Raw genomic sequence first — 27,894 nt, 5'->3', positions numbered from 1 at the left:
AGCCGAGCCGAGCCGAGCCGAGCCGAGCCGAGCCGAGCCGAGCCGAGCCGAGCCGAGCCGAGCCGAGCCGAGCCGAGCGCCTTCCGAAGCGCGCCTTGCCTTCCGAAGCGCGCCGCGCCGTGGTCTCGGTCTCGGCTCCAAAGGCAAGGTAAAGGTAAATGACTCTGCGGCGTGCCTCCTCCCCCCCCTCTCCCCGCCGGGGGGCTTCCAGCAGAGAGAGGCTCCTCCAGGCCGTCCAGGCCGGGACGCAGGCCGGGACGCAGTGCAGTGCCTCGCGAGTGGCCAAGCGCGGAGGACGACGCCCTGCCCCGCCACGCCCGCCGGCCCAGACACACGCCGCGTCTCGCAGCGTCATGCCGCGGTGACGCCCGCCTTCTTCGCGCCCTTGTCGTTGTCGTTCGCGAGTGAGTGTGTGCAGTGCAGTGCCAGTGCACGATGGCGCTCAACGGGGTGCACAAGTGGTCCATGGAGACAGCCCGCTACCCGCCTTCGCACCACTCCCGCTCCCTGCACGTAAGTGTCTCCAGCCGTCGTGTCGGTGGATGGGCCGCCAGCGCGAGCTCCGAGCCGCTTGAGGTTCGTCTCCGCCGGTATAACGTGTCACCCTAGTCAGGACGGCCATGTCTCGTTTTGCAGTGCAGGCGAGCATGTGTCGGGCCCGAAACGGCATACGATCAATTTCGGTCTGGCCCTTAATGGTAATGGTAACGCAAGGTAGGCAGCAGAGCGGTGGCCGCGCGCGCCGGCGGTGCGGGTTGCCTACGCGCAAATGTACGGCGCTCTCAGCCTCCCAGCGCGCGAACGCAGCCCCGCCGACGACGACGCCGCAGCCGGGTTCGAACCTCAGTTCGACCACCTTTTTCGTGGCTTTTGATCTTTCCCACAGTGATTAGGAGAACGGCGGTGCGTCTCGAAGGCCAATGCCGGGCCGGAAAGGAACTATGTTAATTCCGGCGGACCCTCGGTGTAGTCCGGCCTACAGTGCAGGGGGCAGGGGCCAGCCCAGCCCCGGGCAGCCCCAGCCTCGCAGCGGAATCTAACGAATCGTGCGAAACGGATGGAGTGACGGCTGGAAGGTGTGAGAAAGGGGGAAGACGGGCCGATTCAATTTACGCGCTGCCTCACACACACACACACAGGGCGACGCAAATGCAACTCAGATTGTGCAATTACTATTACCGCTGTAGATGCGCCACGCTGCTACGCGCCTCGCGCATTATAAACCACCGAGTGCGGGAACGTCGCAACAGCAGTCTTCTCGTGGCGATAACAACAGCTAATTCGCAGGGCAAAAGGAAACAAACTAAAGCTCCCCCTCCCCCCACTGGACGTGTTCGCCGTCTCCTCTGCTCGGTTTTAGGGAGTGCCTGCGGTGCCGTGCCGGAGGACATTCTCCTGCAGACTGATTCTGTCTCTGTCGCACGCATCGGGCGTCCCAGGGGCGTCCCAGGCGCGTCCCAGGGGTGCGAGAGAGACCGCTGCGAAATCGGTGGCGCGTCGCGAATGGCGGCGCTATCGGCGGACACAGTAATGCTCTCGGGGGGAGCGTTGCCTGATAGGCCATGCCGTGCAGAGCGGCTCTCTGCACCGTGAAGGGAGTGAAGGGCCGGCCGAGGTGTCAATGCCGCACGCACCGCACCGCTGCGCGTATTTAACGAGGGGCTTAACGACGAATCGGCCCATCGAAGCAGATTAAGTCGTCCGCGCGGGCCGTCGGGCCGCTGCTGTAGCGGCCTTTCAGTTTGCCCCTGCCTTTGCCTTATCGTCCCGTGCGATGCGCTGCATTGCCGCATTCCGCTCTAGGCCCGGCAGCCCGGTGCAGGCCTGCAGGCCGGTAGGCCCAGCGCTTTGTCCGCGCCGTGCCGGCCGCGCCGGCCGTGCCCATGCAGGGCCAGGACTGCCAGGGCCGCCAGGGCCGCGAGGCGTCGATAAACAAGCCAGATACCGCAACCATCTCGCGATCCGCGATCCTCCTTCTCTTGGTCCCTTGGCGGCAGATCGCGCGACGGACACAATTATTCATTGCCGGAGGGAGCGAGAGAAAAAGCACGAACGCCGCCAAGAGAGGAAGAAAAAGAACGCCGCGGTCGCGGACGCGCGTTAGGCGGCTGGCACCGTCACAGTGCTCCTCTCGGCCGCGGCGGGGGCAGACGGCAGACTCCTCGCACGCTAGCCGTGCCAACAGGGCCAGCAGCGAAAGGTGGCGCGGGGGCCTCGGGTTTATTTTGCACTTCCGTGTTCCGACGGTCTGCTATCCATTAGATAACTCAATTTGACAGATGTCGAGCAGTTTCTCTAATGACACAGCCGAACTGCAGCTCTGTCCGTCCGTCCGTCCGTCTGCACGTCTGGCCGGCCGGCCGGCAGACTGGCTAGCTGGACGACTGACGTCTGAAATACCCGCACAGAATCCCCCGAGGTATTGGGGTTACAGTTTATTTATACGCTCTGCACCGCGGCCAGCCAGGCAGCCAGGCAGTCAGGCAGCCAGGCGGGCAGCCAGGTCGGCGAGGAGGTGCCGATAGGAATGCCGTCTGCATATTTTCCCCGCGCTGTCCGGTTCACTGCAGTGCATGCACACTGCAGGCAGCCTGCTGGCGGTCACAACTAATAAAACTAGCAGCATCAGCATCAAGCAGCGAGATGCGGCGTCGAGATGCGGCGGCCAGAGGAGCGGCCGGCAGGCAGGCAGCCAGGCAGCCAGGCTGGAAGCCAGGCTTGGAGTGGAGACCGGATCTGGAAGCCGGTCCTCCTAAATTGAAGCGCAATGGAATTGAGTAACGTGCGCTGGATTGTCTAACCCCGCGACTGGCCGGCCGGTCGGCCACCGCTCTCGTACGGACGCACGGGCGCCGCGTGCCGTTAGGGCAAGGGCACGTCCCGCCGGGACGACCAGGACGTGACGCTGCGACGACGGGATGCAGTCCCGTCGGACGGGTTCACCACCACGACGACGACGACGTCGCCGCGTTCGAATTTGGCCGCTCGACGTGAGCCACGGCCACGCCCCCTCGGATTCCAGCCGGCGTGGTGGCGACAGGCGGCACCTTGGGCGGCACGGGCCGCGGGGCTGCCAAGATGGCGGGCGTGGCGCGGTGCGTGGCGCGGAGGACGTCGTGGTATCGGGGGCGCCGGCAGCATTCCCGGGCAGGGCGCTGCGGGGCCGGGGCAGCAGGGTGATTCCACGCAAAGCTGCCGTCGGCCTGTCTCTCTCGCACTCATGGGACGACCCGAGCGGGTGCGAGAGAGACAGGCTGACCCTGCAGGCCGGGGCCTCCCGCTGGCAGCGGAACAAGACGAGCCATTCGGAAACATGCACGGGCTGAGGTGGTCCAAGGTAGCGTGGGAGTATCCCCGGTAACGCCGGTAACCATGGTAACGGTGCATCGCGAGATTTATTGCTGAGACCGCGTCGAGCGAGATCCAGTGGGGGCGAGGCAGGGCGAGGCAGGGCGAGGCTTTGTGCTGCCGGGACAGGAGCCAGCAGCTCCAGGGCCTGCAGGGCCTGCAGGGCCGGGGCGCACCGGAGCGGAGCGGAGGCGCCTCACCTCGTGCTGTTGGGGCAGCGGCCTGGACGGCCTGGCGGCGGCAGCGAGCGGCAGTGGCACCCTTGTCCCTTGTTCACATCAATACTCGGGCCGATCACGCGTGGGTGAATGGGTAGCGGCACAGCCGCCGACGCCGCGGTAACGGGTTCCAATCTCCGCCGGCCGGGGATTATGTACACGTCGTTGTCATTGCCAGTCACGAAGGCGAGCTCTCCGCTGATGGTGATATCGTTGTTGGGCCGCTGCTGCGGCTGGAGTGGCTGGAGCGCGGAAATGCAAACCGCAAGCCGCGGCAATTCGGGAGGGGCTCGCGGGGCTCGCGTCGACGGCGTGGCCCCGGGCCCCGGAGCCTTGACCGGAGCAATGCCCTGCTTTTTAATTAGTCGACTGGCGATACTCCACGTTCACGGAATCCCCGCGGCACGGCCGGCACGGCGCATCGACCCGCATTGTTCGAGAGCGCGGCGCACCGCCGCCACCGCCACACTAGGAACCCAAGGAACACGGGACGAAAGGGCGCCGGAGTGACCGCCGGGCCGGGATTGTCCGAGTGTGGCGCGCCACCCTGCGGGCCCTGGCAGTGCAGCGGTGCAGCGGTGCAGCGGGGCAAAGGCCAGGGTGCTGGGCAGTGCGGTGCTGTTCAGTGTTCGCGGTGTTCACGCTCCATCAGCTGTTGCCCCGACGACGCCATTGTTTGGATTTCAAAATAAGTAGTACCCGGGCCGCCAACACCGGAGGGACCAGAGGCCAGGAGGAGGCTGGCCCCGAACCGAACAGCGGTGTCGTCGCTCTGTCTCCCTCCGACCACGACGGGACGGGACGCGCCCCGAGTGCGAGAGAGACAGATCGACCAGACCACTGCCGAGCGGAATCACTCGGGGAGACAGGATACAGGAAGGGCCGCATCGTCGGCCAAAATAATCGCGACATTATTTTCGGTTCTTGTGTTGTTTGGAGTTGACTTTTTACGGACCCATAACCCGGTAGACAGTCGTCGATTTGTCACGCAGTCGAACCGACAGGTGGTCACAAAAGTAACGTTATAGAAAATTGTTAAAAAGGTACACTTTTTTCTAGACTGCTCTTTTTTTTGCGACACGAGATGCAAACTATGCCGTGCTGGGGAAGAGAGGGCGGGCGCGGAGTGTGGGTGTCTGGGGTGTCTGGGGAGCCGCAGCCGAGGCCGCAGCGGTGCCGCGCTTCACCGTTTGTCGAGATGCGCGGCAAACGAAACAGAGGTCTCTGTTTCTTTGGCCGCTGGTGTCACTGGCGGCAGGCAGGCGCGGCAGGCGGTACCGGTATAACAATTTGTCGGTTTGGCAGGCTGCTCCAGGCAGGTGGCAGTCCCCCCCGCCCATCGGTTGTCAGCCCTGCAATTGAAGGCGACGCGGCAGCCAAGGCACTGCCAAGCAGCCAAAGGCCGGACGCAAGTAGGGCGCCTAGTTTTTCCATCGCAACTAGCGGCCGCTTGTTTGCTGCTGCAGCCCCCCCCCTCCCCTTCACTGTCAAATTTTGAGCGCGGCGACGTGGGGGGGGGGGAGTAAAAAGTGTCGCAGCGAGGCGATGAGGCGACGATGATGGCGGGCATTATCTTTTGGTTCCAGTAGCGTGTGTAGACGGCTACGGTGGGCAGCGCTACCGCTGCGTCGCTCCAGTCAGGCCTCCAGCACTCCAGGGCTCCAGCCAGGCCTCCAGAGCCAGGCCTCCAGGCTGACTAGTGACTGCGCATTCCTCACACTCGCGACGCACAATGGCCGTCTTTAGGCTGTCTGGGCGCCCCGCCGCGCCCCGCCCCGCGGGGGTCTCTTTCATTCTTTCACACCCCGTTTGCACGGCTAATTCCCACCGACCGCGCCACTCAGCGCGCCGCAGCGCGACCTGCACTGCAAGAGGAGGCGCTTGCGATAATGTTTATTCGTATTCCTGTCCGAGGCGTCCTGCTCGCCGAGCATGAGCACCTCAGCCGGCAGACTTACTCCGAGAGTCGTTTTCGTCGCTGTCTCCTTCCCCCACATCCGACGTCTCACAGGTGAGAGAGAGAGAGAGAGAGAGAGAGAGAGAGAGAGAGAGAGAGAGAGAGAGAGAGAGAGAGAGAGAGAGAGAGAGAGAGAGAGAGAGGGGGACGAAAACGACGCTCGGAATCAGTCTGCAGGCTGCCTGGCTGCTGCCTGGCTGCCCGGCTACCCGAATGCCTGGAAACGGTAATAATGGTGCGGACATCGAAGCTTGATTTACAACCCGGTTGCAGAGCGCTGCAGTGCAGCGGACAGAGTTACGAGTCGGGCGAAAATGAGCGGGCGAGTGCGTGGCGAGTGTGTGCGGAGGGCAGGGAGGCTCCTTGAAGGAGCGCAAGGAGGGCAAGGAGGGCAAAAAGGGCAAGCGGGTCGGTAGGCGGACGAAGGAGAGGCGCCCCGCCCCGCCTGCCCCGCCTGCCCCGCCCGGTCGGCGTGGAGACTGCTGCCCAGCGGCCGTGGAGAATGGCGGCATTCGGACGGCGTCGTCGAGGAATTCGTTTGTGGCTCGGACGGCCGCGTGTCCTCGACGCCGTCCTCCGCGACGCGGTGCTGCCGCCGAGCAGATGGCGCGCAGGTGCGAATGTGGGCTAGGACGACGCGCAACGGGACGCGGAGACGGCAGCATGTAGGCGCGGGCCGCGGGTTCGAACGCCACTGCCGGCGCCGCCGGCGGCCGTTTCGCTGAGAGGCAAAGAGGGCGGTGCACTGGTTCGGGCTGCAGCTCCAGGCCCTTGACCGCCTTCTGCGCGCTTCCCGCTCGCCCTGCAGGTGTCCCGGCCGCCGCGGTGTCCGACCTGCAGTGATCCTCATCAAGTGCAGTGGAGGCCACTCACGGCTCACGCCCGCAGCGCCGTGGGGCCCGGCCGTGGAAAGGGGTGAGAGAGCATCGGCGAGGCCTGCCGGGGGCGTGGGCCGCCGTGGATCTCATCTAGGCGCGCCAGCACCGCCAGCACCGACGCCCTGATACCGACGGCGGCGTCCCTAGACGTCCCAGCCGTCCCGACCGCCCCGACGCAGAATCGTGATAGCCGTCCGCCCCTCCGCCTGCACTCGTTTATGTCCGAGGATGGCTGCCCGTTCGCTGGCCGGCGTAATAACGCCCAGCAGACTCATTCCGAGGCTCTCTCTCGCACTCATGGGGCGTTCTTACGGGTGCGAGAGAGACGGAGCGACGAAAGCGCCTCTCGGAATCAGTCTGCAGGCTCATTTTCATGGTCGTGGTCGTGCTCGGGATAATGTTTTAGTGGCGCATGGCTCCGCAGCACAGCGCGTTAGTTTTCTCGCGCAGTGCGGCTCGGCTCGGCGCGGAGGCTCCTCTTTTTGCCGCCGGTTCCGCGATCGTGCCCGCCGACCCGTCCCGCGTCCCGCCGCCCCGCGCCCCATTTGATCCTCATTAGATGGCGCCCCGGCCTAAGGTCCGGCCGGGGCGTGGCGCGGCCAGGGCGGGCCGACCCCGCGCCGGCCCACTGCTATTAGTCCGTCTGCTTAATTTGAGCTGTTGCTAGCCGGCCGGTGGTCGCCGGACGAGACTATCCTGGTGGGTACACACGTTTTTGCGCGTGCTTTGCTTTAGATCCACGAAACCTGTCGCGCTGGTGAGAGAAAGAGAGGGCGACGCCGAACCGCGCGCGGAAACCACCAGTGCACCGCCCACCCACGCCTCGCGCTGCAAAACCGCAGCCCTGTACGTCACACATTCCGGGGCAGGCCGTCACCGCCAGCTCGGTCAGCCCGGCAGCCAGCCAGCCAACCAGCCAGCCAGCCACTGCTCGCGGTCATGCCGCGGAGCGCCCGTTAAGTGGGCGTGGCCGCCAGGCAAGGGCCGCCAGGCAGAGCCGCCAGGCAGCACCGCGCTCCGAACCCCAACAACACACGACGACCAGCCCCACCTGTTACGTGTTTCAGCTACTGTCGCGCTGCCGCTCAATGTGTCCGCGACACGAATAGGCTGTGTGTGTGTGTGTGTGTATGTGTGTGTGTGCGTGTGTGCGAGTGTGTGTGCGCGCCGCTCCAGTCGCGTTCCCAAACGCAGTACAACCCTATCGCTGGAGCAGGGCGAACAAGGGCCTACTGCCGGCGCGGCGCGTCGGTTGTCGCGTCGCGTTGTTGCTGTCGAGGTCCGCCGGCCTGCCGGGGAACCGTTGCACGCCGTCGAGAGGGGCCCTCGCCCTCACAAAGCATATCATTATCGTGGCGGCTGACAAAGACTCGCTTCGGGGACACGCGAAACGACGCCCCGCCGCGCCCGCCGCCGCGCCCCGCGATGCCGCGACCAAGATGGCGGGAAAAGTGGTCGTCGCTGTAGGGAGCATCAATCACAATCATGATCATGGTTACTGTCGACAAACAAACAAACAAACAAACACACACACACACACACACCGCAGCCATGCAGATGCGGTGGTCGCGACGGAGGGCGAGAGGCGCGAGAACACGACGGCCTGCACTGCGTGTAATGAGTAATGAACCGCTGAGAAAATCACACATGAGCCTCACAACAGCATCGCGATAACGAGGCCCGGGCCTGCAACAATGAATGATAAGTCATCTTGGCAGTGTAGCCGCCTTAGCCGCCTCGGCTTGGAAGTGTTGCAGCCGAGTGCATGCGGTGAGGGGAAGCCCGCGCTCGACGGTCTAGCAGTCCTGCCAACCGCCGCGGCGGTAAACTCCACCTCGGAACAGGAAGGAGGCTGGACTGGACCGAGACGACGAGGGTTTCATGAGGGATTTACGATGCGCTGGTGTGGCGTCCTTGGGCTAATCCCCTGGCCGTGCTGTCGCGCCTCGGGGCCTCGGCGAGGACCACCGGCCAAGGGCCCCAAGGGCCGCAAGGGCCAGGGCCAAGGTCGATGACTACCGCCGCGGCCCTTCGGACCCCAGGCCTTCAGGAAGGCGTTGGGAAGTCGCCGTGCCGCGCCCTTGTTTGAGGAAAAAGGGAATTGCGAGAAAAATAAAATAATTAGAGCCGCTTCGGACGGGCGTCGCGCCCAAGTCAGCCACTCAGCGGGCGCCTTAGACCGTCGCGCCTATCAAAGTCTTGAATCTGTGGCGCTGGAAGTCTGGAAGGCTGGAAGAAGGCTGCGGCTGGAAAGGGACAGGGCGACCGGCAGGGCAGGCAGGCTTTAATTAGCTCGCTCAAATGACGGTGATTCCCGAGCCACTTTGCTATCCCCGCATGCGAACGCAGCGAACGCCGTGGCGCGCCATGCGACAGTCCGCCGGTCCCTTGCCCCGCTTTCAGGGAAAACAAAGAGCGTCCGCCCCCGTGGAGAGGGCGCTGCGCAGTGACTGAACGAACCGCAGACCGGAATGAGATGCAGGATTTCAACAATTGTGAGGCTGGTGGTGCGCAGCAGTGGCCGACAGTGCCCAGTGCTCCGGATCACGGCTTCCATCTCGACCGCCTCGTCAAGCAGGCAGGATGTATGCACAGCGCACGCGGGGCGCCTGCCTGCCTGCCCGCCAGCCCGCCAGGCCGACTGCGTATTCGGTATTGAGAGGCCCAGCTACATCCGCTGGGGCTCATTGAACTGTGGGGCCGCGCCGCGCCGCGCCACGCCGCGGCACGCTAGGACCTTCCGAGACCCCATCACCGCGCAGTCCGCCTACAGATGTCATGTTCCCGTTACCCCCGGGGCCCGCGACGGCCCGGCCGGGCTGGCACACGCCCCACGCCGCCTCGCCACCCCGCCCCGCCGTCGAACGCGTATTCCCGTATTTACGCCTCGGCATCATTTTTTGTCGTCCCGTTGATGGGGTTCTGATGATGTTGATTGACACTGACTGATGGGCGGCGAGGCTGCGACGCGGCAACAGTGCTGTGGATCCAGAGGAGCGCGGCCACGGATCCTACTCCACTCGCAGGTACTCGCAGGGCGGCGGCCGCCGATGAGCACAGAGTCCCCGTTACGGCCCGGCCTCGGCCCGGCACGTGGCGGCGGGGGCGTGGCCGTGATCCTGGCCGTGATCATGGCGTCAGCCTCTACTTGGCGTGCAGCAGGGCGTGCGCGCACCCCGTATAGAAGTCAAGCCGGGGCCAAGCACGCCAAGCTCAAGCTCGGCGTGAGGTAGCGCGGCTGGCAGTGGCTAGGACCGCGCCTGCCAGGTGGGCCTCGCCGTGCGGCGCAAGGCGGCGCCGTGCCATTCCACGGTACGTATAATCCGGCACCGTTAGCGCAAAAGGCGTATCCGCGATGCCAGTTGCCGGCTCGGCACGGCACGGCACGGCCAGGCCCGGCACGGTCGCGTTCACACGCCGCTGCATGTCGCTGTCTCCGCCGAGCGGCCCGTCTTCGAGGAGGGTGACGACACCGGACAGAGCGGCACCGGCTCACACCTCGCGCGACGGTCGCAAGGTCAATTACATCCTCCCGGCGACCCTCCGAACCTCGCCGCGGCAGCATGGCGGCGAGGCCCGCGACGGAGCGGAGCCCCGACCCGCCGAGCGCAGGCCCTGTTCAATTAAAAGAGTCGTGAGTCGTGCCGCCGAGTCGCCGACTGGAGTCCGGGCACGCGACACGCCGCGACACACGGCTGGCGCAAGCTAGCGGACACCTACACCGGAAAAAGCCGGCCCGTTTCGTGGCTGTCTCTCTCGCACCCGTACGGAACGCCCCACGAGTGCGACAGACTCATCGGACGGGCGGCGTGCCTGCCCCGTGGCCCCGGGCGCCCCATTAGGGGTGATGTGGCCGCGGTGCCAACGCGGTGCCAACGCGGAGCCCCTGGCCGACCTGGTTGACGCTGCCGCGCCGCGACGCGCCGCGACGCCAATGCCAAGGTGAAGGTCCTCGTCGTGGAGCTCCACGTAACGTAGCCCCGACCCCGGCAGCACGGCGGCGTGGCGTGGCGGCGGCTGCATGTGGGCCCTGCGGCACCGTTAGCCCATTACTCGGGGCAGCCCCGCGCCGTGCCGCGCCGTGCCGCGCTGCTCCCCGCGCCGCTCCCCGCCGCGGCACCTGCCCGAACTAACGTATGTTAATTCGGTCGGCTTTTCATCGCGCAGTGTGTGGAGCACACGAGCAGGAGCTCGTCAACGAGACGACGGCGACGCGGGCCCCTCGGGGCGGTCGCTGGCGGAGGAGGAAGGGCAATGGCGCCGAGCACGGCGTCGAGTCGTCGAGCCAGGCCACCGGGTTAGCTCTAGAAGGGCCCCGGCAGGGCCCCGGGCCTCCAGGACCGGGATGAGCTGGCACGGGAAGGCGGTGGACTTTGAGGGGCAGACCAGACAGTCTGGGAACAGCAATTTCAATTTCGCCCACCGCAACGGCCCGCCACTCCTCAGGCCAGCCGGCATCCGCCATGATGTGGCAGGCCGGCGAGCAGCGAGCACACAGCTCTATCCTCGAGGGCAGTCCCACGCCGCCGTGCCCTGCCGCGCTGCCCTGCCATGCCGTGGCCCAGCCAGACCCACGAACTGCACCACCGTGCACGGCCGGCGTGGCGGGGCGGGGCGGGGCGCAGGGCCCGACACCGCGTGATTAAAGGGACCGCGCACATTAAGATTAAACAGAGTACACACCCGTTCTCACACTTATATTCACAACAATTTGTCTACTACTTTGTTTTGTGTGAGCGTGCGCACGTCGTGTGTTACTACGTCTGAGTGAGTGAGTGTGTGTGAGAGAGTGAGAGGAGAACTACGACGGATCTGGAAAGACAGAAAAAGACAAAAATACCAAGTGACTTATGACAGGATGACACCGTGGCCGCGAGCAGGACAAGAAGGTCGCCGCCGCGGTGGTGGGACGGCGGGACGGGCATTGAGGCCGCGCGGGTCCGACCCGTCCGGCCTGGAAGTCCGCGACAGGCAAAGGGGCCACGGCGACGGCCTTTGTGTGGGCGGCCGGGCCGGCCCAGCAGTCCTACGCATGTTAAACTTGACCGCGATGCCGGTTCCCGCCAGTGCACTGGCATCCACGAGGGGCACAAAGCGGATTCCACGGCGGCGCCCCGAAAGCCGAAAGTCCAGCGCAACGCGCACCCTGGGGATAGCAGACTGATTCCGAGGGTCGTTTTGGCCGCTCTGTCTCTCTCGCACTCATGAGGCGTTCCGCATGGGTGCGAGAGAGACAGAGCCACGAAAAACGTACGGCTCTCGGAATCAGTCTTCTGGGCCGGCCGTGGCCAATCGCCATTGAAACCCGCGGCCGCGTTCGGACTCGGACTCGCGGACACTGAGTTGGAATCCGACAGCACTGTCACGCTCTTCTCCCTCTCTCTGTTGCAGGGCGGTTCGTCCTGGGCCACGCGGGAGGCGCGGCCTGTCGACGTGTTCCTGGCCTTGGCGGTGGCGCTCGTGGTCATCGCCGTGCTATGCATCGCTGGACTCGCCATCTACCTCGGCGGTAAGTCCAACCGTCCAACCGTCGAACCGCAATCAGCGGCGGAGCGGCGGAGCGAGCCGCAGAGAGAGACGGCCGCCAGTTTCGGGGGCGTTGGCGCCTCTCCTCGGCGGGCGGGCTGGCGGGAAGATCCGGATTGGCTGCGCTCGGCTCGGCGCTCTGCGCAGCGCGAAGCCTCGCTATTTGCGGAAGGCCGGCGATAGCTCCTCAAAGCCACACCGCGATAGGGCAAACAGCCCCCAGTGCTTCGTCACTCCGTCTCTCTCGCACCCACACGGGACGCCCCATGAGTGCGAGAGAGACAGTCCCTGCCTGCCGGTAGTTCGCAACGAAGGCGGCGCGATGAACGACCCTCATTCTGGGAGACTTGAACGCGCGTGTCGCTCTCCGGCCAATCCGCCTGCCTCTCCGAGCTCTCCGATCGGCGGACGTGCGAGGGAGGCAGGGGCGCCTCGCCAGGAGACGCTGCGCGTGCTGACCTTTGCCGCCCCCACGGGGCCCTACTCCCATGCCAGTGATGGTATTACTTGACGCGAAAATAATTACAATTGGAAACGCCGACCGGCAATAGTGGCACTCGGCGCGGCGCTTTGAGTCTCGGAGCGGCGACGTCGGCCGATGAGAGACTCCGGAGTAGAGGGAGAGAGATGGAGAGACAGAGAGACGGACTCTACTTTGCCCTGCCGCCGGCGTGGCCAATCGTGATGAGAGTGTGAGTGAGCCGAGTTTGATGTCTGTTTTTCTCTTCTTGTTGCAGCCATGAGGATCGACGCCCGAAACAGTGAGTACTTCTTGCCAGGCAAAAGCCAAGCCGACCCTGCTGTGTAAACAGTTCTTCATTTATTTTTTCTAGAAGCTTGACTTTGGTGGTGGTGGTGTGAAGTCCATGTACTGAGGACGCAGAATGGAAACGGCGTTTTGCCGCCTTCGTTCCCTGCGCTTCCCTGTCCGCTGACTGCTCTTTCCTCTTTGCCGCGGCCGCAGCGGACATCGTCCTGGACGGCCGGCTGCAGGTGTCTGGCGGCGCGCCCTCCGCGCCGCAGCTGCAGCTCGCCCTGCTCAACTCGTCGTCTGCCGCCTTCCAGCAAGCGGCCCGCTTCTACACGACCCTGGTGAGCATCGCAGAGCACTGCAAAGACGGGAAACGCCCTTTCATTATTGCACACGCCACTGCGAGTAAGGGAATAGACGCACCTGCCGCGCCGTGCCGCCGTGCCCCAATGTCAAGGCCGCCAGCTCGAGTGCGCACACACACACACACACGCACGCACGCACACACACACACACACACATCGCGGCCCCGCGATGCCCGTACAGGGTGGGCCTGCTCCATTCGGGGCGTTTTTCTGCTCATCAATGAGAATGCCTCAGAATGAAAAGGACTTCCGTCTGCGGGCCACCGTTCGTGAGTGCATCGGCTGGAGTGGCTATTGCCCGCGCGCCAGGGGCATGCCAGGGGCAACCACACCGTCGCGGCCCTCTCCGTCGTGGTCCAGAGGTTGCGGGCTTATCAAAGTGAGGCCATGACGAGGCCATTACGGCGGCACAACAACGCCGGCCTGCCATTGCACTACTTGTCACTGGCGACCATCTCGCGGCGGGAAGGAGAAGCGCCTCCAGTTCCAGAGAGAGCGCCCCGCCCCGCCCCACCCCACCCCCGCCCCGCCCCGGGGTCGCGCCCCACCTCAAGCCACGAAATTAATTTAGTCCGCCTCCGCCGCCGGTTCGTTTCTCGCCGGGCAAACGTGCGCAGCGGCGCCGCCCCTGGCCGCATCAGACGACCGTCTGCAAAAAACAGTTTGAAGAACAGCGCAATTTTTGAAGTAATAGGGGACTGGGAGCGAGAGGGAAAGGGGCGAAGAGGGGCGGGACTGCCGGGACGCTGCCGCCGCCGCCGTCGTCGTCGCGTCTTTGCCGCGTTGCAATGCGGCGCGGAGCAGCGCGGCGTTCTCAGGCGTCGCTTCACGGCGACGCGACACGCGTCGTGGCGGTGCGGCCGGTGCGGCCGGCGCAGCGCGGCGCGCGGAAATATAGTAGTTTATCCCATTATGCAGCCGACTCAAGCAGAGAGCCGCGCCGGCCGGTGACACCGGTGACGCGGACGGGACGCTTAAAAAGTGCGCAAAGTGGCTGAAAAGAAAAGTGAGCCAATGGAATGCCAGTTATGGCTGCGCGAGCCGCAGCGCGCCGCGCTCCCGGCGTGCATGGCGACGATACACTGCCGCGAACGCGGAACACGGAGCACGCCAACGGCACGCCGACGGCGAGGCGGGATGACTCGCGCGGCGCGATGCAGCGCGATGCAGCGCGATGCCAACGATAAGGGGCGGTTTTAAAAGTGTACTGGGGCTGGGCCGGGCTGGCCGGGCTGCTGGGGGCAGGCTCGTGAGATTTGAAACACGATAAACCGTGTCTACCCTGCCCACTGCTAGTGCACTGCAAATGCACCGCGTGATTGGCGGGCCGCGCTGGGCTTTGTAGACGCATGGCGCGACTCGCCTTTTGTGCGTATCGAACCCGAGACTTCGCGCTCCGCGGGCGGGGACGCTGACCACCACCCTATGCTCTCCACTTGGCCTGATTCCCGTTCTTTGGCTGTTTGTCAGCTGGACCGCGTCTACAAGCGCAGCGAGCTGGGCCCGGCGCTCCGCTCCGCCTCCGTGAGGGGCTTCAGCCTGCGCAGCTCCACCCTGGTCGTGTTCTTCAGGCTTCAGCTGGATCGCAGGCGCACCACCACGTAAGTCCGACTGTCTGGCCGCTGGTCGCCAACAGCCCGCAACCAGCGCCACGCGCCACTGTGCGTCGTCACCCCGTTAGGCCGCCGGGACGCGAGGTGCTCAGAGGGTTCGGATTGATGGATTGCAGGATCGAGGTAGAGGAGGTGGCCAAAGGCGTGCTGGTGCAGGAGGCCACCGCGCTTAAGCCCATCGCCTTCACCGACATGCAGATGGACGCCGAGCACATCGTCATTAAACGTGAGTAGCCGCTGGCCGTTGCAGAGGAAGAAGCGCGCCGCGCGCGGTCCGACGTTGCGTATTCACACTGATGACCTCTCGGCAGGCCATGAAGAGCACCAGGACGACGAGGACTCGGAGCGGAAGAACGCGACTCGCACGGAGACGCAGGGCGCGGCGCCGGGCGGGCTGGGCGCCAAGGGGGACCACGCGCTGCCCGGACGACCCCCTCCGAGCCCCGCAGCCACCGTGTCCTCGCTGTCCGCCGTGACCACACGGCCGCTCGTCTTGTCCACCTCCAACCGAGGGCAGTCCGCCCGCCCGGCCCGCACCACCACCACGACCACCACAACCACCACCACAACGACGACCACGGCGCCGACGTCCGCTTGGGAGGACGCGACACTCACCTTCACGGGGTCGTTCATGGGGGCCTTCACGGGCGCGCCGGCCACCGAGATACTGAGCCGGAACCAAGCCGGCGGCCAAATCATGGCGCTGGACGACGCCGAGGTGGCCACCACCCTGCCGCCGGCGCCGCCCCCGCCATCGCCCCCGCCATCGCCCACCGAGGCCACCGAGCCAGCGAGGATGACGTCCGCCCGGCCCGTGGCGCCTCACGCTCCGCCGCACCCCACCGGCATGGTCGAGCCCATAGCCAAGGAGGATGTCATCGTGGACCCGTGGAACGCGCCGTACGGCGGCTCCGCGACGAGGAGACCGCCACCGATGTCCCCGCCGATTTCAATCCAGGAGGACGACGACGATCTGTCCTCGTGGAGGCCCGTCCGGCCAACGCACCAGCACCACGTCGCCACGGGTAGGCAGTCACTGCGCTTCAGTTGCGAGCCTGAGGGCGCCTGGCTGGTAGGCAACCCCCTGTATCCGGCACACGGGTGCATTCGGGTTGCCTACCGGCCAGGCGCTAGGACGCTAGGACACGCTCGGAGCGCCCAGCACTCAACTTCCTCCCTTGTTTCTGGTTCCAGCTGCCGCGGTACCGATCCTGCTGCCGACGGCCAGCGACGAGGACGACGGCGTTGCTGCGGTGGGCGTGGCCGAGGTTGTGGCCATCCCGTCGTCCGCGCTGGAGGGCTCCATCAACGTGACGCCCGGCGCGGCGCTGCCAGTCATCCCGGACGACGGCCCGCCCCCGCCCCCGCTGCCGCCGTCCGGGCCGCCCCCCTCGCTCCTGGACCGCCTCAGCCTCAGCCCGTCCGAGGCCTTCCGCCAGGACCTACTCCTGGAGCGCACCAACCAGTCGAGGCAGCCCGTCAGCGCGTACGCTGGCGACTTGGACGTCGGCGTGGACGTGCCCGTCGTGTCGGGCGTGGCCACCAGTGTGCAGAGCGCGCCGGGTGCGGTCGGTCGGCCCGGCGACACCATCTCCAAGATCTCGTTGATCGTGTCGGGCGAGGAGGACGACGAGGACTCGGAGACGAGCATTCTGCAGACAGGCAGTGGGTCCATTGTCATTAAGGACGATAGCCGTGCCGGCACCAGCACGACGTTGAGCACGACGGCCTCCACCACCACCACCGCCGCGACGAATCCGACGGCGACCTCTACCACCATCACCACCGCGCCGGCGCCCGCCACGACAGAGGCCTCCACCGTCAGGCAAGAAGTGGCCAAGGCGGAGATGCGGAACAGTAACATTCGCATGCCGGGGCTGTTCGCATTGCCGGACTTCCCGCTGCTTCAGCAGTTCCCGAACCTGCTCTCCGTCAAGCAGGCCATCGGGCAGGACGGCGAACCGGTGCAGCAAAGAGTGGAGCTGCAGCATCATCAACAGCAGCGAGTAGAACAACATCATGAGCAACATCAACAACGGGTGGACCTCCTGCAGCAGCAGCAGCAGAAGGTGGAGGAACAGAAAAGGATAGAGGAGAAGCCTCAGCAGCCAAGCGAGGAGCAGAGGACTGGCGGCACGACGACCGTCAAGCCCGCGGTGCCTTCGTCCGAGGAGTCGGTGACCATCGTCACCTTGCTGCCCGTCCGCTCGAACTCGGGCCTGCGGAGGCCGCTGCGCCGGAAGCCCCCGACCAAGCCGCAGCCGTCTGCCGTCCCGGTCCTTGTGGCCCCCGCCCTGGCGTCCCCCGCCTTGCCGCCCCCTACACTCGCAGCCCCCAGTCCACCGCCTCCTCCGACCACGGCCGCAACCCCCGCCCCTACAGAGCCGCAAACGCCCACGCCGCCGCCCAGCGCCGCGCAGAAGAAGCAGGAAGACAGCGCCAAGATCCTGTCCAGCTTGAAGCTGGTGCTGGAGTCCAGGCAGAGCCACTACACGTCCACGCCGGCGAGCAGCAACAGCAGCAAGTCTGGGCCGCAGCAGGGACAAGTGGACAGGATCACGCACTTCATCGTGCCGCCCGAGGGCCCGGCGCCCACGCCGCAGCGCGCCCACACCAACTTGGCTCACATCGAGAGGGTCACCACGGAGGCCGCACCCGCCAGCAGCACGGCCCCGAGCGCACAACCCTCGGCAAGCACGACGGCGGTGAAGAAGCAGCAGCTGCAGCCGCAGGCAGCAGTCACCAGCAGGACGCCGCCGAGCCGCGGCGTGGCCAAGCCCGGCAACAAGACGTCCACCCAGACGCGGGCGCAGCCACCGCGGGCGCAACCACCGCGTGCGGGCGGTGCGGGCGCCCCCGCCAAGCGCACCCCCCCGAGGCCGTCCGCCCAGCGAGTGCCGCGGCCTCAACAGGCCAGCAGCCGCCTCAAGGAGACCGTGGTGCGCACCAACGTCAACATCGGCAGCAGCGGGCGCAGGAACGGTCCGGGCCAGGTGGGCCAGGCGTCGGGCCAGGCCTCGGGCCAGGTGCAGACCGGCGTGGCCGTGCCGCGGCCGCCCTCGGACACGGCAGTGCGTGGCGAGGGGAAGGTCACCATGGAGAGGGTGCTGACGCTCGCCGCCAAAAAGGGCGACGACGTGGAGATGGTGCATGTCAAGTCCCCTGACGCCGAGGTCACTGCGTCACCGGTGACTGCCGCCGCACCGACCGGAACGCTCAGTCCTGTGGCGCGCCAGGGCAAGATGCACGGCGCGAGGGTGGACCCGGCCAGACCGCGCGACGCTCCTGGCGCCGCCTTTGCGGTGGAGAAGGTAGACTTTGGTCCCGACTGGGAAGCGGTCGCGGCGGACAGACTCTCCGAACGCGTTTGGTTAGAGTTGGTCGAGAACTTTTCTCGTTACCGCAGAATGGCCGCCATGGCCGCGCTGGCGGCAGAGGACCCTGCCTCGCCTGCCTCGACGGCAACGTCGCCGTCCTCCCCGGCAGCCCGCAGTGTAAGTGCGTCGTCCAATAGGTACTTGCATTATGAGCCCGTTAGAGTGCAGTGACAGTGATGATGCCATTCGGGACACATGTCGCCGCACCAGTCATTTTTCATTTAGTCATTTCATTTATTAGACGCAGTAATTTTATTTTTTGTAATTGGCCGCGATCCTCGCGCAAAGAGTGTGTATAGTTTGTACATAACATTATTTATTTATAATGACCAATGCCTAGTGATAGCTTCGAATCCATTGGCCGCGCGGCTTCCACCTTTCTGGACTCTAGTTTAGATGAAGCTACTCGCAGAATTAAACGCCGCGGCTCGCTGATACTGGATGACGTACTTGCTTGCAGTTGCCGGGGGGCGGGGCCGGCGGGGCGCCTGGGGCGGCGCCAGGGGCAGGGCCGGCAGGGCAGGACGGGGGGTTGACGATGACGACAGTGGTCGCGACCACACCCTCGACCAAGTCCACCGCCACCCCGACCAAGTCCTCGACCCCGAAACCCCACCGGACCGTGGCGGTTAATGCAACCAAGCCCACCAGCACGAAGACCGCCGTTAGCAAGCCGAGCTACAAGCCGACTGGCGTTGCCAGCGTTGCCCTCAAGCCCAACTCCACCAAGCCTAGCCCAACGACTCACAAGCCAGTACCCATTGCGTCGCCGCCGAAGCCTGCTGCCTCGGTGACCAGACCTGTCATCGCAAAGCTGGCGGCCAAGACGCCTCAAAATTCCACCAAAACAAACTTGAGTACAACGTCCAGCAAGCCCCCAACTACATCAAGCAAACCCGTGACGAAGAACGCCTCATCGCTGGCGAAGCCCTCTACAGCGAAACCTTTGACAAGACCGCCACCGGCCTCAACGCCAATCAAGCCCGCTTTGAAGACAGCGGCAGGCATCACGAGGAAGCCCCCGACGAAGCCTGCGACAAAGCCTCCAACCAAGACCTCCCCCGTCCCGAGGCCATCTCCAAAGCCCTTCGCGACGACGGAGGCGCGGCCTGCAGCCAGCACCGCGCCCCCGACCACCACCTCCACGACGACCTCCATCCCCATGACGTCTCCGCCGCAAAGCCTTCTGGCGGACGCCACCGACGAGCCCCCACCGCCACCGGCACTCGGGGTGGGCTTGGCGCTACCACCGCCGCCCCCAGTCCCCGAGCCCAGCCCGCTGGAGAAGACGGAGGCCCAGCGGAACCGCACGGCGCAGCTGGTGGCGGCCATTCGCGCCGCCGTGGGGCTGCCGGCCAAGTCCGTGTCGTCGTCCTCCACCAAGCTGGCGGCCAACGCGGTGGGGGCGGCGCTGCCGCACAAGGAGCTGCACAAGGCGCCGCCCACCACCACGCCGTCGACGACCACCACGACGGGCGGCGGTGCGGAAGTTGACGAAGACCTGGCGGACGCCGCCAATGCCACAGGTTATCACGATTGCCTCCCTCATGTACCTTCTGATGCTGAAAGTGAAATCCACCCCTCGGGGAGCTAACCCGACTTCTTGCACTGCCTTCGCCTCAGACTGCAGTGAGGGCCTCCAGTGCGGCGACGGCTCCTGCGTGTCCGCCGTGTCGCGCTGCAACCAGCTCGTGGACTGCGTGGACGGCGCGGACGAGCGCGGCTGCTCCTGCGCAGACTACCTCCGCGCCAAGTTCATGCACCGCAAGCTGTGCGACGGCGTGGTGGACTGCTGGGACTACAGCGACGAGAGCAACTGCGGTGAGTGCCGTGACGGACCCCTCCAGTACGGCCGCCCCTGTGAAGGCCTCCGCCTCGACCAACACGAGGACGCCTCTCTTGTTGCAGACTGGTGCGAGCCGGGCCGATACGTGTGCCCTAGCTCCCGCGTCTGCGTCGACAAGTCCAAGCTGTGCGACGGGCAGCGCGACTGTCCGTACGGCGACGACGAGAAGCAGTGCGTCTCCGTGGCCCCGGACGCGCGAGCCGCGGACGACTTCGTGTACCACAACCAAGGTAAGGCTATCCTGGGCGGACATTGGACTCTAGTGTGCCGTGCGGTCCAAACCGTCAACGATTTGCTCCTCCTTGCGCAGGGTTCGTGATGGTGCGGCGCCAGGGCCAGTGGGGCAAGCTGTGCGCGAGGGGCATCGTCAACGTGGGCGGCGACCCCGGCCCCGGCAGCAAGTCCACGGCCCCCACCCACCCCTGGGGCCCCATGCAGCTGGGCGAGGTCGTGTGCAAGGCGCTCACTTTCAGGTACGTTCGCGAAGCAGCAGGCGATGCCAGCTCCAAACCGGAGAGAGACGACGATGCCTCACAACGACCTTCTTGTCCTGCAGCGGCGTGGCGACGGCACAGCTGGTCGACACCGGCGGGGACAAGGCCCAGGACGACACGCCGTTCTTCGAGACAGCCATCAACGCCCGGAACGCGACGGACGAGAGAAGGTGAAGAGGGCGGTTGGCACTTATTGGCTCTCGGTGGCCGAGACTGCAGTAACACAGTAGCAGACCTGACCGTCTCTTGTCCTTCCCAGCAGCAGGCACCAGGCCTTCGTGGAGTCCGAGTGCCCGGGCAGGCAAGCCCTCCGCGTGTCCTGCCAGAGTCTGCTCTGCGGGGAGCGACCCCAGGCCACGTCGCACTGGGCCCGGTGAGTCCTGCCGTCCGCTGCCGTCCTGACGCCCTATCTTGCTTTGTTTCCTGGAAAAAATCGCTGCCGTCCGGGCCACTGGAACTGAACAACCCCTCTTGTGCTCCAGGTCTCACTCGTCCTCGCGGTCCTCGCTGGCGACGGGGCTGACGGGGCGCCGGGCCCGGATCGTCGGCGGCACCAACTCGGGCCCAGGTGCGTGGCCGTGGCAGGCCGCGCTCTACAAGGAGGGCGAGTTCCAGTGCGGGGCCACGCTCATCTCGGACCGCTGGCTGCTGTCCGCCGGCCACTGCTTCTACCAGTGAGTGCTCCAGACTCCCTTCCTTCCCTCCTTTGTGTGCAAAGCGACCTAAACTGGGCGTGGCGTTCGGGTTGACGCAGCGCCCTGGACGACTTCTGGGTGGCGAGGCTCGGCGCGCTGCGGCGCGGCACGGACTTCGCGTCGCCCTACGAGCAGCTGAGGCCGCTGTCCGCCGTCGTGCTCCACCCCGGCTACGTGGACGCCGGCTTCATCAACGACATCTCTCTGCTGCGGATGCGAGAGCCGGTGAGTTCCGCCTTCCCGTCCCTCCTTCAAATAATAACAATTGATCATTTGAAGCAACGGCAACCATGTTTTCCAGGTGCTGTTCAGCGACTACATCCGCCCCATCTGCCTGCCGTCGCCCAGCGCCGTCCTCAAGGACGGCACCATGTGCACCGTCGTCGGCTGGGGGCAGCTGTTCGAAGTCGGCCGAGTATTTCGTGAGTAGTTCTAGTTCCCACAACAATCCCCACCGCCGATGATCAAATCCCAACTAACGAAACCATTTTCTTGCCCGCGTGCGCGTGCAGCGGACACCCTGCAGGAGGTACAGCTGCCCACCATCTCGACGGCCGAGTGTCGCCGCAGGACGCTGTTCCTGCCGCTGTACAGGGTCACGGACAACATGTTCTGCGCGGGGTTCGACCGCGGGGGGCGGGACGCCTGCCTGGGAGACTCGGGCGGGCCCCTCATGTGCCAGGTAAGCGCTTGAAAGCGCCGCAGATGGGAGAAGGTGGACGCGTTTCATCGCTCTCCTCGCCAACTTGCCTTGGTCAACGGGTCTTGGTCGCGTTGCAGGAAGCGGACGGCCGGTGGACCCTGCACGGCGTGACGAGCAATGGGTACGGCTGCGCGCGCGCCGACCGGCCGGGCGTCTACACCAAGGTGGTCAACTACGTGCGCTGGGTGCGCGGCGTGACGGAGGGCGGCGAGGTGTCGCACCAGGTGGCCCAGGCGCTGCGGGACGCCAAGACCGCCTGCAACGGCCACCGGTGTCCCCTGGGCCAGTGCCTGCCCGCCAACCGAGTGTGCAACGGCTTCATCGAGTGCAGCGACGGCTCGGACGAGAAGGGCTGCTGGTAGGGCCAGTGTCCAGTTCATCCAGTACGCCTGGAACCCGGCCTGGAACCCCTCGGCAATGCCCAGGCAATTTGTTTGCCCCGGCCTGTGGAGCAACGAGGGTCCCCTTTTCTGATGACTACCTCCTCACTGGACTCAGGACCAGAGTAATGGCCCTGTGCAACTGCAATGAATGTGATACTCAACAGTTATGCCCCCATAGTCTCCAGAAAATGACTGTCGTGTCCAGGATGTGGAATAATGCCGCAGGAAACCAGGATATGTTAGAATAAAGCTGGAAACAGCGTCTTTTCTGTGCCAATGGATTGATCTTGTAAAGCTTACCATAACTTAAGTTTGTATTGTATTATAGCTTTAATTTTTGACTGTTTAGAGGTGATAAATGTAGTAAGAGCATGCATATGTCAATGGAAATAGAACTGTTTCCTAAGGAAGAGTGATATTAATACATCTAAGAAGAGTAATTTTAATTTTTTAAGTAGTACCTGTTTCAACTTAGTATTGAATATCGATAGCTTTGATGTAGCTTTAAGGACTGCATGCTCAATCTAATGTCACACCATGGCATTGTGTTCTTATAGAACCAATGTACCGCCATTAAAATAATGATTGTTTGTGTCGAGATTCCTGCACTTTTCTGAACTTTGCAGTTTGCAATAGGAATAGAATAAAACGAACCATAATCCAAATTAAATGCTCACACTTTTGATTTAATCATAGAAAAACAAAACAAACAACACATCAATTGATGCAAAATGACAAGAAAGTCTCACAATGAATGAAAATATTCAAGATAACTAAGCTAACTAAGAAACACAAAAATTGCACATGTCCAGTAGCACATCACAGACATTAAGTGTTTAAATTGTTAAAATATTCAGGATGTGAAGAATATCATATAATTATAATATTAATTTGTAGTTTTTTTTTGTACCCATCTCTCAAATCCAGCATTTTGTTTCACAGGGATGTGGTCATGCTGAGGGAGTCACACAGGAACATTACAGTGATCTTTGCAAAACTGAAGTACTATGCTTGTACAAACAGTAGTCAAGAAGAAAGAAAGAGTCTCTGCACTGTGTATACGTAAGAATTGTATACCATTTTCATTTAATGAAGTCATACAGTCTGGAACCAGTCTTCATTCATCAGTCAAGCAGACAAAAGTAATCATAACACAGCACATACTACAAATATGGATACTTCTATTTTAAAAAAAAAAGGCCTCTGATATCAGTATTAATTAAGGGAACGATAGACATATGCCAAGCTTTTCAAATAAATTATACATAGGATACTGAATCTTGATAGAACACATTTCAGAATAACCACTAATTCTCACCAACAAGAACACTCACTACATATGTATAGCATAACCCTTTAGAAGGAATATGGAATGCTTTTTGTCACAATATTTTTAAAAAATGTCATCACAGGGAAAAGTGCTTTGAAAGATTAACACATGGACTGCAAGGGCACCACCCGGGCAGGTGGTCAAAATCTCATTTTACTACAAGACCTCTAGCAGTCAAAGTGCTAAAAACATATGACTGCAGAAAAGGTTCAGAAGTGACATGCGGATGTGCACACACAATAAGGTTTACTACTATGAAACAAAAGGGCTAGTAAAGAAAGTAAATAAAAAAAAGATGGCAGCCACTAACATTAACACATGTTTGTACCTTTCAGATGAGTTTGAATCGAACAAACTTTAAGTTGGCAGTAAACTCATGGAAAAATTGAATCAACTAAACAAATATTTACATTCCCACACTAAATGCTACACAGTTAACAAAAATAATAATAGAACACACAAATGTGTATGACCACAACCAAATTTGGATTTTACTAAGGTAAACTTGTACTTTGTCATAGATTGAGTAAACATACAAGACTACTACTTATCACACATAGTAAAGGAAAAAGGAAGGAAATTAATTAAATGTCTACACAACTCACTATGTAATGAACAGGAACATACATTAAGGTTAAAATGACATCAGAATGCCAGACACATAAGACAAGCAAAATGGAATGAATCAATATCATTGATGGGAAAAATGATTACATTTTTGGCCAGCATGTGAAATTTAACTCCATCCAAAACACAAAAAATCTGACCAATCTAGTGTAACACAAACACATTCTCAAATCAGAATCACCCAAAGATTCTCCATTTTAAGTACATGATTTAAGAGTAGAAATACAAGAAAAAACACCAAGCATAATTAAAGTCTTGGCTGATTGGCAGTTACGGTTCTACCACCTTGAAATTTTGGTGGTGTATCAATCCACAGGAGACACTGAAGAAGACCCAAGAGGCTGTGGCTCCCATAAAAGATTTTATGTTTATCTTTATAATACACCATGATCATCCAAGCCTATTTGAGCATTCAAGTAATGACTTGTTTTAGGTATAGACACAAATTCTTTGAAAACTTATCACCAGCTATTATACTTTGCAAGGTCAGTCATCCAATCCTCAGAATTCCGAACACCATGCCCATTAGGCAAAAGATTTTGGTTACCATCACTACTTCTTATGCGGCCAGTCTTTTCATCTGGGATTTGTTCAACAGCCCCAGGACAGGTATTCTTCAAAGATGAATTAGAAATATCCCTTTCTAATTGAGCACCATTACTTTGTGGCTTTTCCTTTATTGGGCCCACCGGCTCCAAGTCATGTGAATTACTGAAATACTTCGAAGTCACCGTCACCTTATCAGGTTTAGGATCAGTGTCCATGGGGCTTGGGGATTTATTTTCTCTCTTGACACTCTCAAATGACTCATCAATAAGCAATCCATCATGAGACTTTATGCTCTGACTTTCACTCCCCTCCTCATCATCTTGATATGAATCACCAAGATCAAATTCTGGCAGACCATCTGAACCAGGAAATGCTTCAGATTCTTGCCCCCGTCTTCTGAAAAGAGATCACGGCACAAAATAAAATATGGATCAATTATGTTCCTAGAAGTTCTAATGTGCTAAGGTCTAATATAACTTACCTTGAATCTAAGTTAGCATGATGAACATTGCGTAAATGCCTCAAAAGATGATCTCTGCGACTAAGAATTTTATTGCACATTGGACACTGCATGGGAGCATTTTTTCTGGAATGAAATAAAGGGGAGGTACATAAATCATGAGACACAGATTTCTCAATTCTACCTAAACATGCTCTCTACCAACAATTGGTCTAAAAAAAAAAGAGACATTACAATAGAATCTACAAACACAAATTTAGCATTCATTATCAATTTTCATGATGCCTAATAGAGAGAACGAATCAAGTGCAAAAGCTAACTACAATAAAAATAAATTACTAGGCAGCGAGTGCAGCATTCAGATTGTTCTCCAAGAACTCACATGAAAGAGTTAGTCTGAGCTGCCTGAGGTCCTGGACTTGGGTTCACAATAATCTTCTCACTGAGACATTCAAACAGAACCAATAGTTCATGTACTTGTTCTACGGAGCAAAATATTGTGAAGGAACAATTTAAATCCCATTTCTCTTTCAGGCTTTCCCTGATAAAATGATTTTCTAACAAATACATAAGAATGGCTTCTTTTCACCATGAATGGGAAATCTGAAGCAATCTTTGATACGAAATAACCTTCTACAACAAACTCAAGACCAATAGAATGTTAAGGAGAAACAAACAACACAAACACACATACAAACACATTTGTGAGAAGAAACACAAAGGGAGCATGCATTTTTTTTCTGGCTAAATTGTGTACTGTCATATTAAAGCAACAGTTGATATCTAAAAAAAGGAATTCATTTCAGACTACCTAGATCTGTGGTCGACTCGTAAGACCCATGTTTCTACAAACATAAATATAAGTAATGATTAAAATAACACTTACGGTGCACTATGGGCTGGGAGTTGTACAATACCATGCATTCGCATCATATGTCGCTAAAACATTAAAAGAGATGTAGATAATAACAACAATAGCTCTGAAGTAGGGTGAGGTATTAGAAATACAGTGGTTCTTTATCTTACCTTTAAATGGTCAGGACGCAAAAAGGCAGTGGTGCAAACATCACAGTTGTACCGCCGTACATTGTTGTGGGAATCTTCATGCCTTCGTAAATGGTTCTTGTACTTGAACTTGGCTTTGCATACACTGCAAGTAAATGTATACGAAGCTCTTTCTGCCGCACAAGCCTGCATCATAACATTTTTGTAGAAAACATCCAACTTACAAAATAGTTCTAACAAAAACATCCAAAACTCACTTTGAAATTGTGGGTTTGAAAGGAATTATTATCACTGAATTGTTTTAAACAAGTTGGACAACGAAAATCAGGTAGTTTTTCTTTTTCATGTTTTTCATCTAATTTACGCCTCTCTATCTCAGCTGCTTTCTCCTGTCTTTTAGCTTCAATCAGTGCAGCCCTGAAAAATGGCAGAAAGACAAAAGTTCTTGAGTTACCTTCTGATGGCTAAAGTAATGGTGAAACAGTCTGGCCTCTTGGTGTATTGCTAAGATAGTACAAAATGAGAACTAATTGACTTATCACTGACCTTTCCATACGTAAGGCAATCGGTAAACCACACTGAGCCTCATGGCGTATAAATGCTGCTTTGTATTTGAAAACACGTTGACAGCCAGTGCATACCATTTCTTCTCTAGGTGTTAGTCGTATAGCATCAGAATTCCTGCCATTTCTTGCAGGTGACATGAGGGCAAAGTTTGCAGGTTTCCCACCTATTCTTTGAACACTAACAGGTCGGCCAGGTGTTCTTGTGACTGTAATGGTTACAGACTCATCCATACCTTTGATTGGTGTTGTCTTACTAGAGTTGGGAGGGTTAGAACAAATTCTCCTGGAAAAACACATAAAATGAATAACAAAGATGAAACACGAATTTTACTCTCTGTATGATGGCTCAGATAAAGCCAAACACATACTCGTTATCTTCGTCAGTCCCCTGATTGAGGACAACTTCAACCAGGTTCATCGCCTCCATTGCTGCAGATTTGTAATGAGGGGGTCGATGATGACTTGATGCGCGCAAGAATTACAATCTGAAACACACCAAACAAGTTTACCATATTAAGGTCTGATGTAGGTTATGAGAATCTATACTTGACCTACACTAATATCTGATCATGATCCCAATACCAGCAAAAGGCTTGATTCCCAAAAAACGAAAAGCATCAAGCATGAGGCAATATCTAGAGATATTTAACACAGGAATTTTATGAAACAGGAACAGCACAAAATAAAATTAAAAGACAAAATAACATTTCACTACAGGTGATTGCCACTTTGAAGTTTCAGAGTTCCGAGGTGACGACCAGGATGAAACGAACTCTAGAGAAACGCGGGCACACCCACACGGAGAGGTCCCCTTTCGTCCTTCCATGTGTCATGCAATTCTTGCACTGCCGGTTCAAAAACTCTCGGACGAGGATAACGTTTGCGTCTGCTGTCTCTGCAAGCCGTTGCGTCGTCCGCCACTCGCCACTCTTCACATCAGTCAAAACGCAGGCTAGCCGCGAACGCAAGTCAAGTGGCTCTTTACCTCTCAGCTCCAATCAAATTCGTGTTTCACATCCTGTAAAAGACCCGAAGGTAGCATAATCCGTCTGTTTTTGAGCGGTAAAAGTGCAATATTTGGCATGACAGGCGGTCAACACATGATCAGGCTTCAGCCGCAGCCGCCCCTCCCCTCTCCTTTGGCTTGGCCCCGCTTTCCCCACGACCCACGACGTGGCTGAGGCTGAGGGTGGGGGAGGAGAA

General features: G+C 59.9%; 2 protein-coding genes across 10 annotated transcripts; one reads left to right on the top strand and one right to left on the bottom strand.

Annotated features, from left to right (window-relative positions):
• The first annotated feature begins 291 nt into the window (after window positions 1–291).
• LOC117641240 (mucin-5AC-like) lies at window positions 292–22,824 on the top strand. The gene is made up of 20 exons (XM_034378396.1): window positions 292–513; window positions 11,793–11,910; window positions 12,665–12,688; window positions 12,892–13,019; window positions 14,514–14,644; window positions 14,773–14,882; window positions 14,968–15,681; window positions 15,851–15,966; window positions 16,027–17,844; window positions 18,533–19,559; window positions 19,657–19,854; window positions 19,942–20,109; window positions 20,190–20,352; window positions 20,436–20,543; window positions 20,633–20,746; window positions 20,856–21,047; window positions 21,128–21,293; window positions 21,370–21,490; window positions 21,581–21,750; window positions 21,849–22,824. Exons 1-20 carry the CDS (start codon window positions 436–438, stop codon window positions 22,131–22,133), a joined length of 5,949 nt encoding a protein of 1,982 aa, XP_034234287.1. The 5' UTR covers window positions 292–435; the 3' UTR covers window positions 22,134–22,824.
• On the bottom strand, window positions 22,820–27,894 carry LOC117640881 (GDNF-inducible zinc finger protein 1-like). Of its 9 annotated transcripts, none has more exons than XM_034377845.1 (9): window positions 27,677–27,894; window positions 27,060–27,176; window positions 26,672–26,974; window positions 26,383–26,542; window positions 26,147–26,311; window positions 26,007–26,059; window positions 25,503–25,562; window positions 25,142–25,246; window positions 22,820–25,053 (listed from the first exon to the last, which is right to left on the bottom strand). In XM_034377845.1, exons 2-9 carry the CDS (start codon window positions 27,116–27,118, stop codon window positions 24,573–24,575), a joined length of 1,386 nt encoding a protein of 461 aa, XP_034233736.1. In that variant the 5' UTR covers window positions 27,119–27,176; window positions 27,677–27,894; the 3' UTR covers window positions 22,820–24,572. The 9 variants fall into 9 exon arrangements, with proteins under 9 accessions (XP_034233736.1, XP_034233730.1, XP_034233731.1 ...); XM_034377839.1 differs by having other exon boundaries at window positions 22,820–25,056; window positions 27,677–27,892; XM_034377840.1 differs by lacking the exon at window positions 27,677–27,894 and adding an exon at window positions 27,397–27,656 and having other exon boundaries at window positions 22,820–25,056.

Source organism: Thrips palmi, unplaced genomic scaffold (genome assembly GCF_012932325.1).
Source record: "Thrips palmi isolate BJ-2018 unplaced genomic scaffold, TpBJ-2018v1 HiC_scaffold_15, whole genome shotgun sequence".
Classification (NCBI taxonomy): Eukaryota; Metazoa; Arthropoda; class Insecta; order Thysanoptera; family Thripidae; genus Thrips; species Thrips palmi.
Note: the sequence above shows the minus strand (reverse complement) of the source record. Positions and strands in the feature narration are given on the sequence as shown.

Bases quoted from the DNA above. Each gene is read 5' to 3' on its own strand.
- LOC117641240 (XM_034378396.1), top strand. From the start codon at position 436: ATGGCGCTCAACGGGGTGCACAAGTGGTCCATGGAGACAGCCCGCTAC. The intron at 15,967-16,026 runs GTGACGCCCGGC...CCGCCCCCGCTG, and splicing joins CGCTGGAGGGCTCCATCAAC to CCGCCGTCCGGGCCGCCCCC. The intron at 21,751-21,848 runs GTAAGCGCTTGA...GTCGCGTTGCAG, and splicing joins GCGGGCCCCTCATGTGCCAG to GAAGCGGACGGCCGGTGGAC.
- LOC117640881 (XM_034377839.1), bottom strand. From the start codon at position 27,118: ATGGAGGCGATGAACCTGGTTGAAGTTGTCCTCAATCAGGGGACTGAC. The intron at 26,543-26,671 runs GTCAGTGATAAG...GCCATTTTTCAG, and splicing joins ATTGCCTTACGTATGGAAAG to GGCTGCACTGATTGAAGCTA. The intron at 25,563-26,006 runs GTAAGTGTTATT...TGAATGTCTCAG, and splicing joins CTCCCAGCCCATAGTGCACC to TGAGAAGATTATTGTGAACC.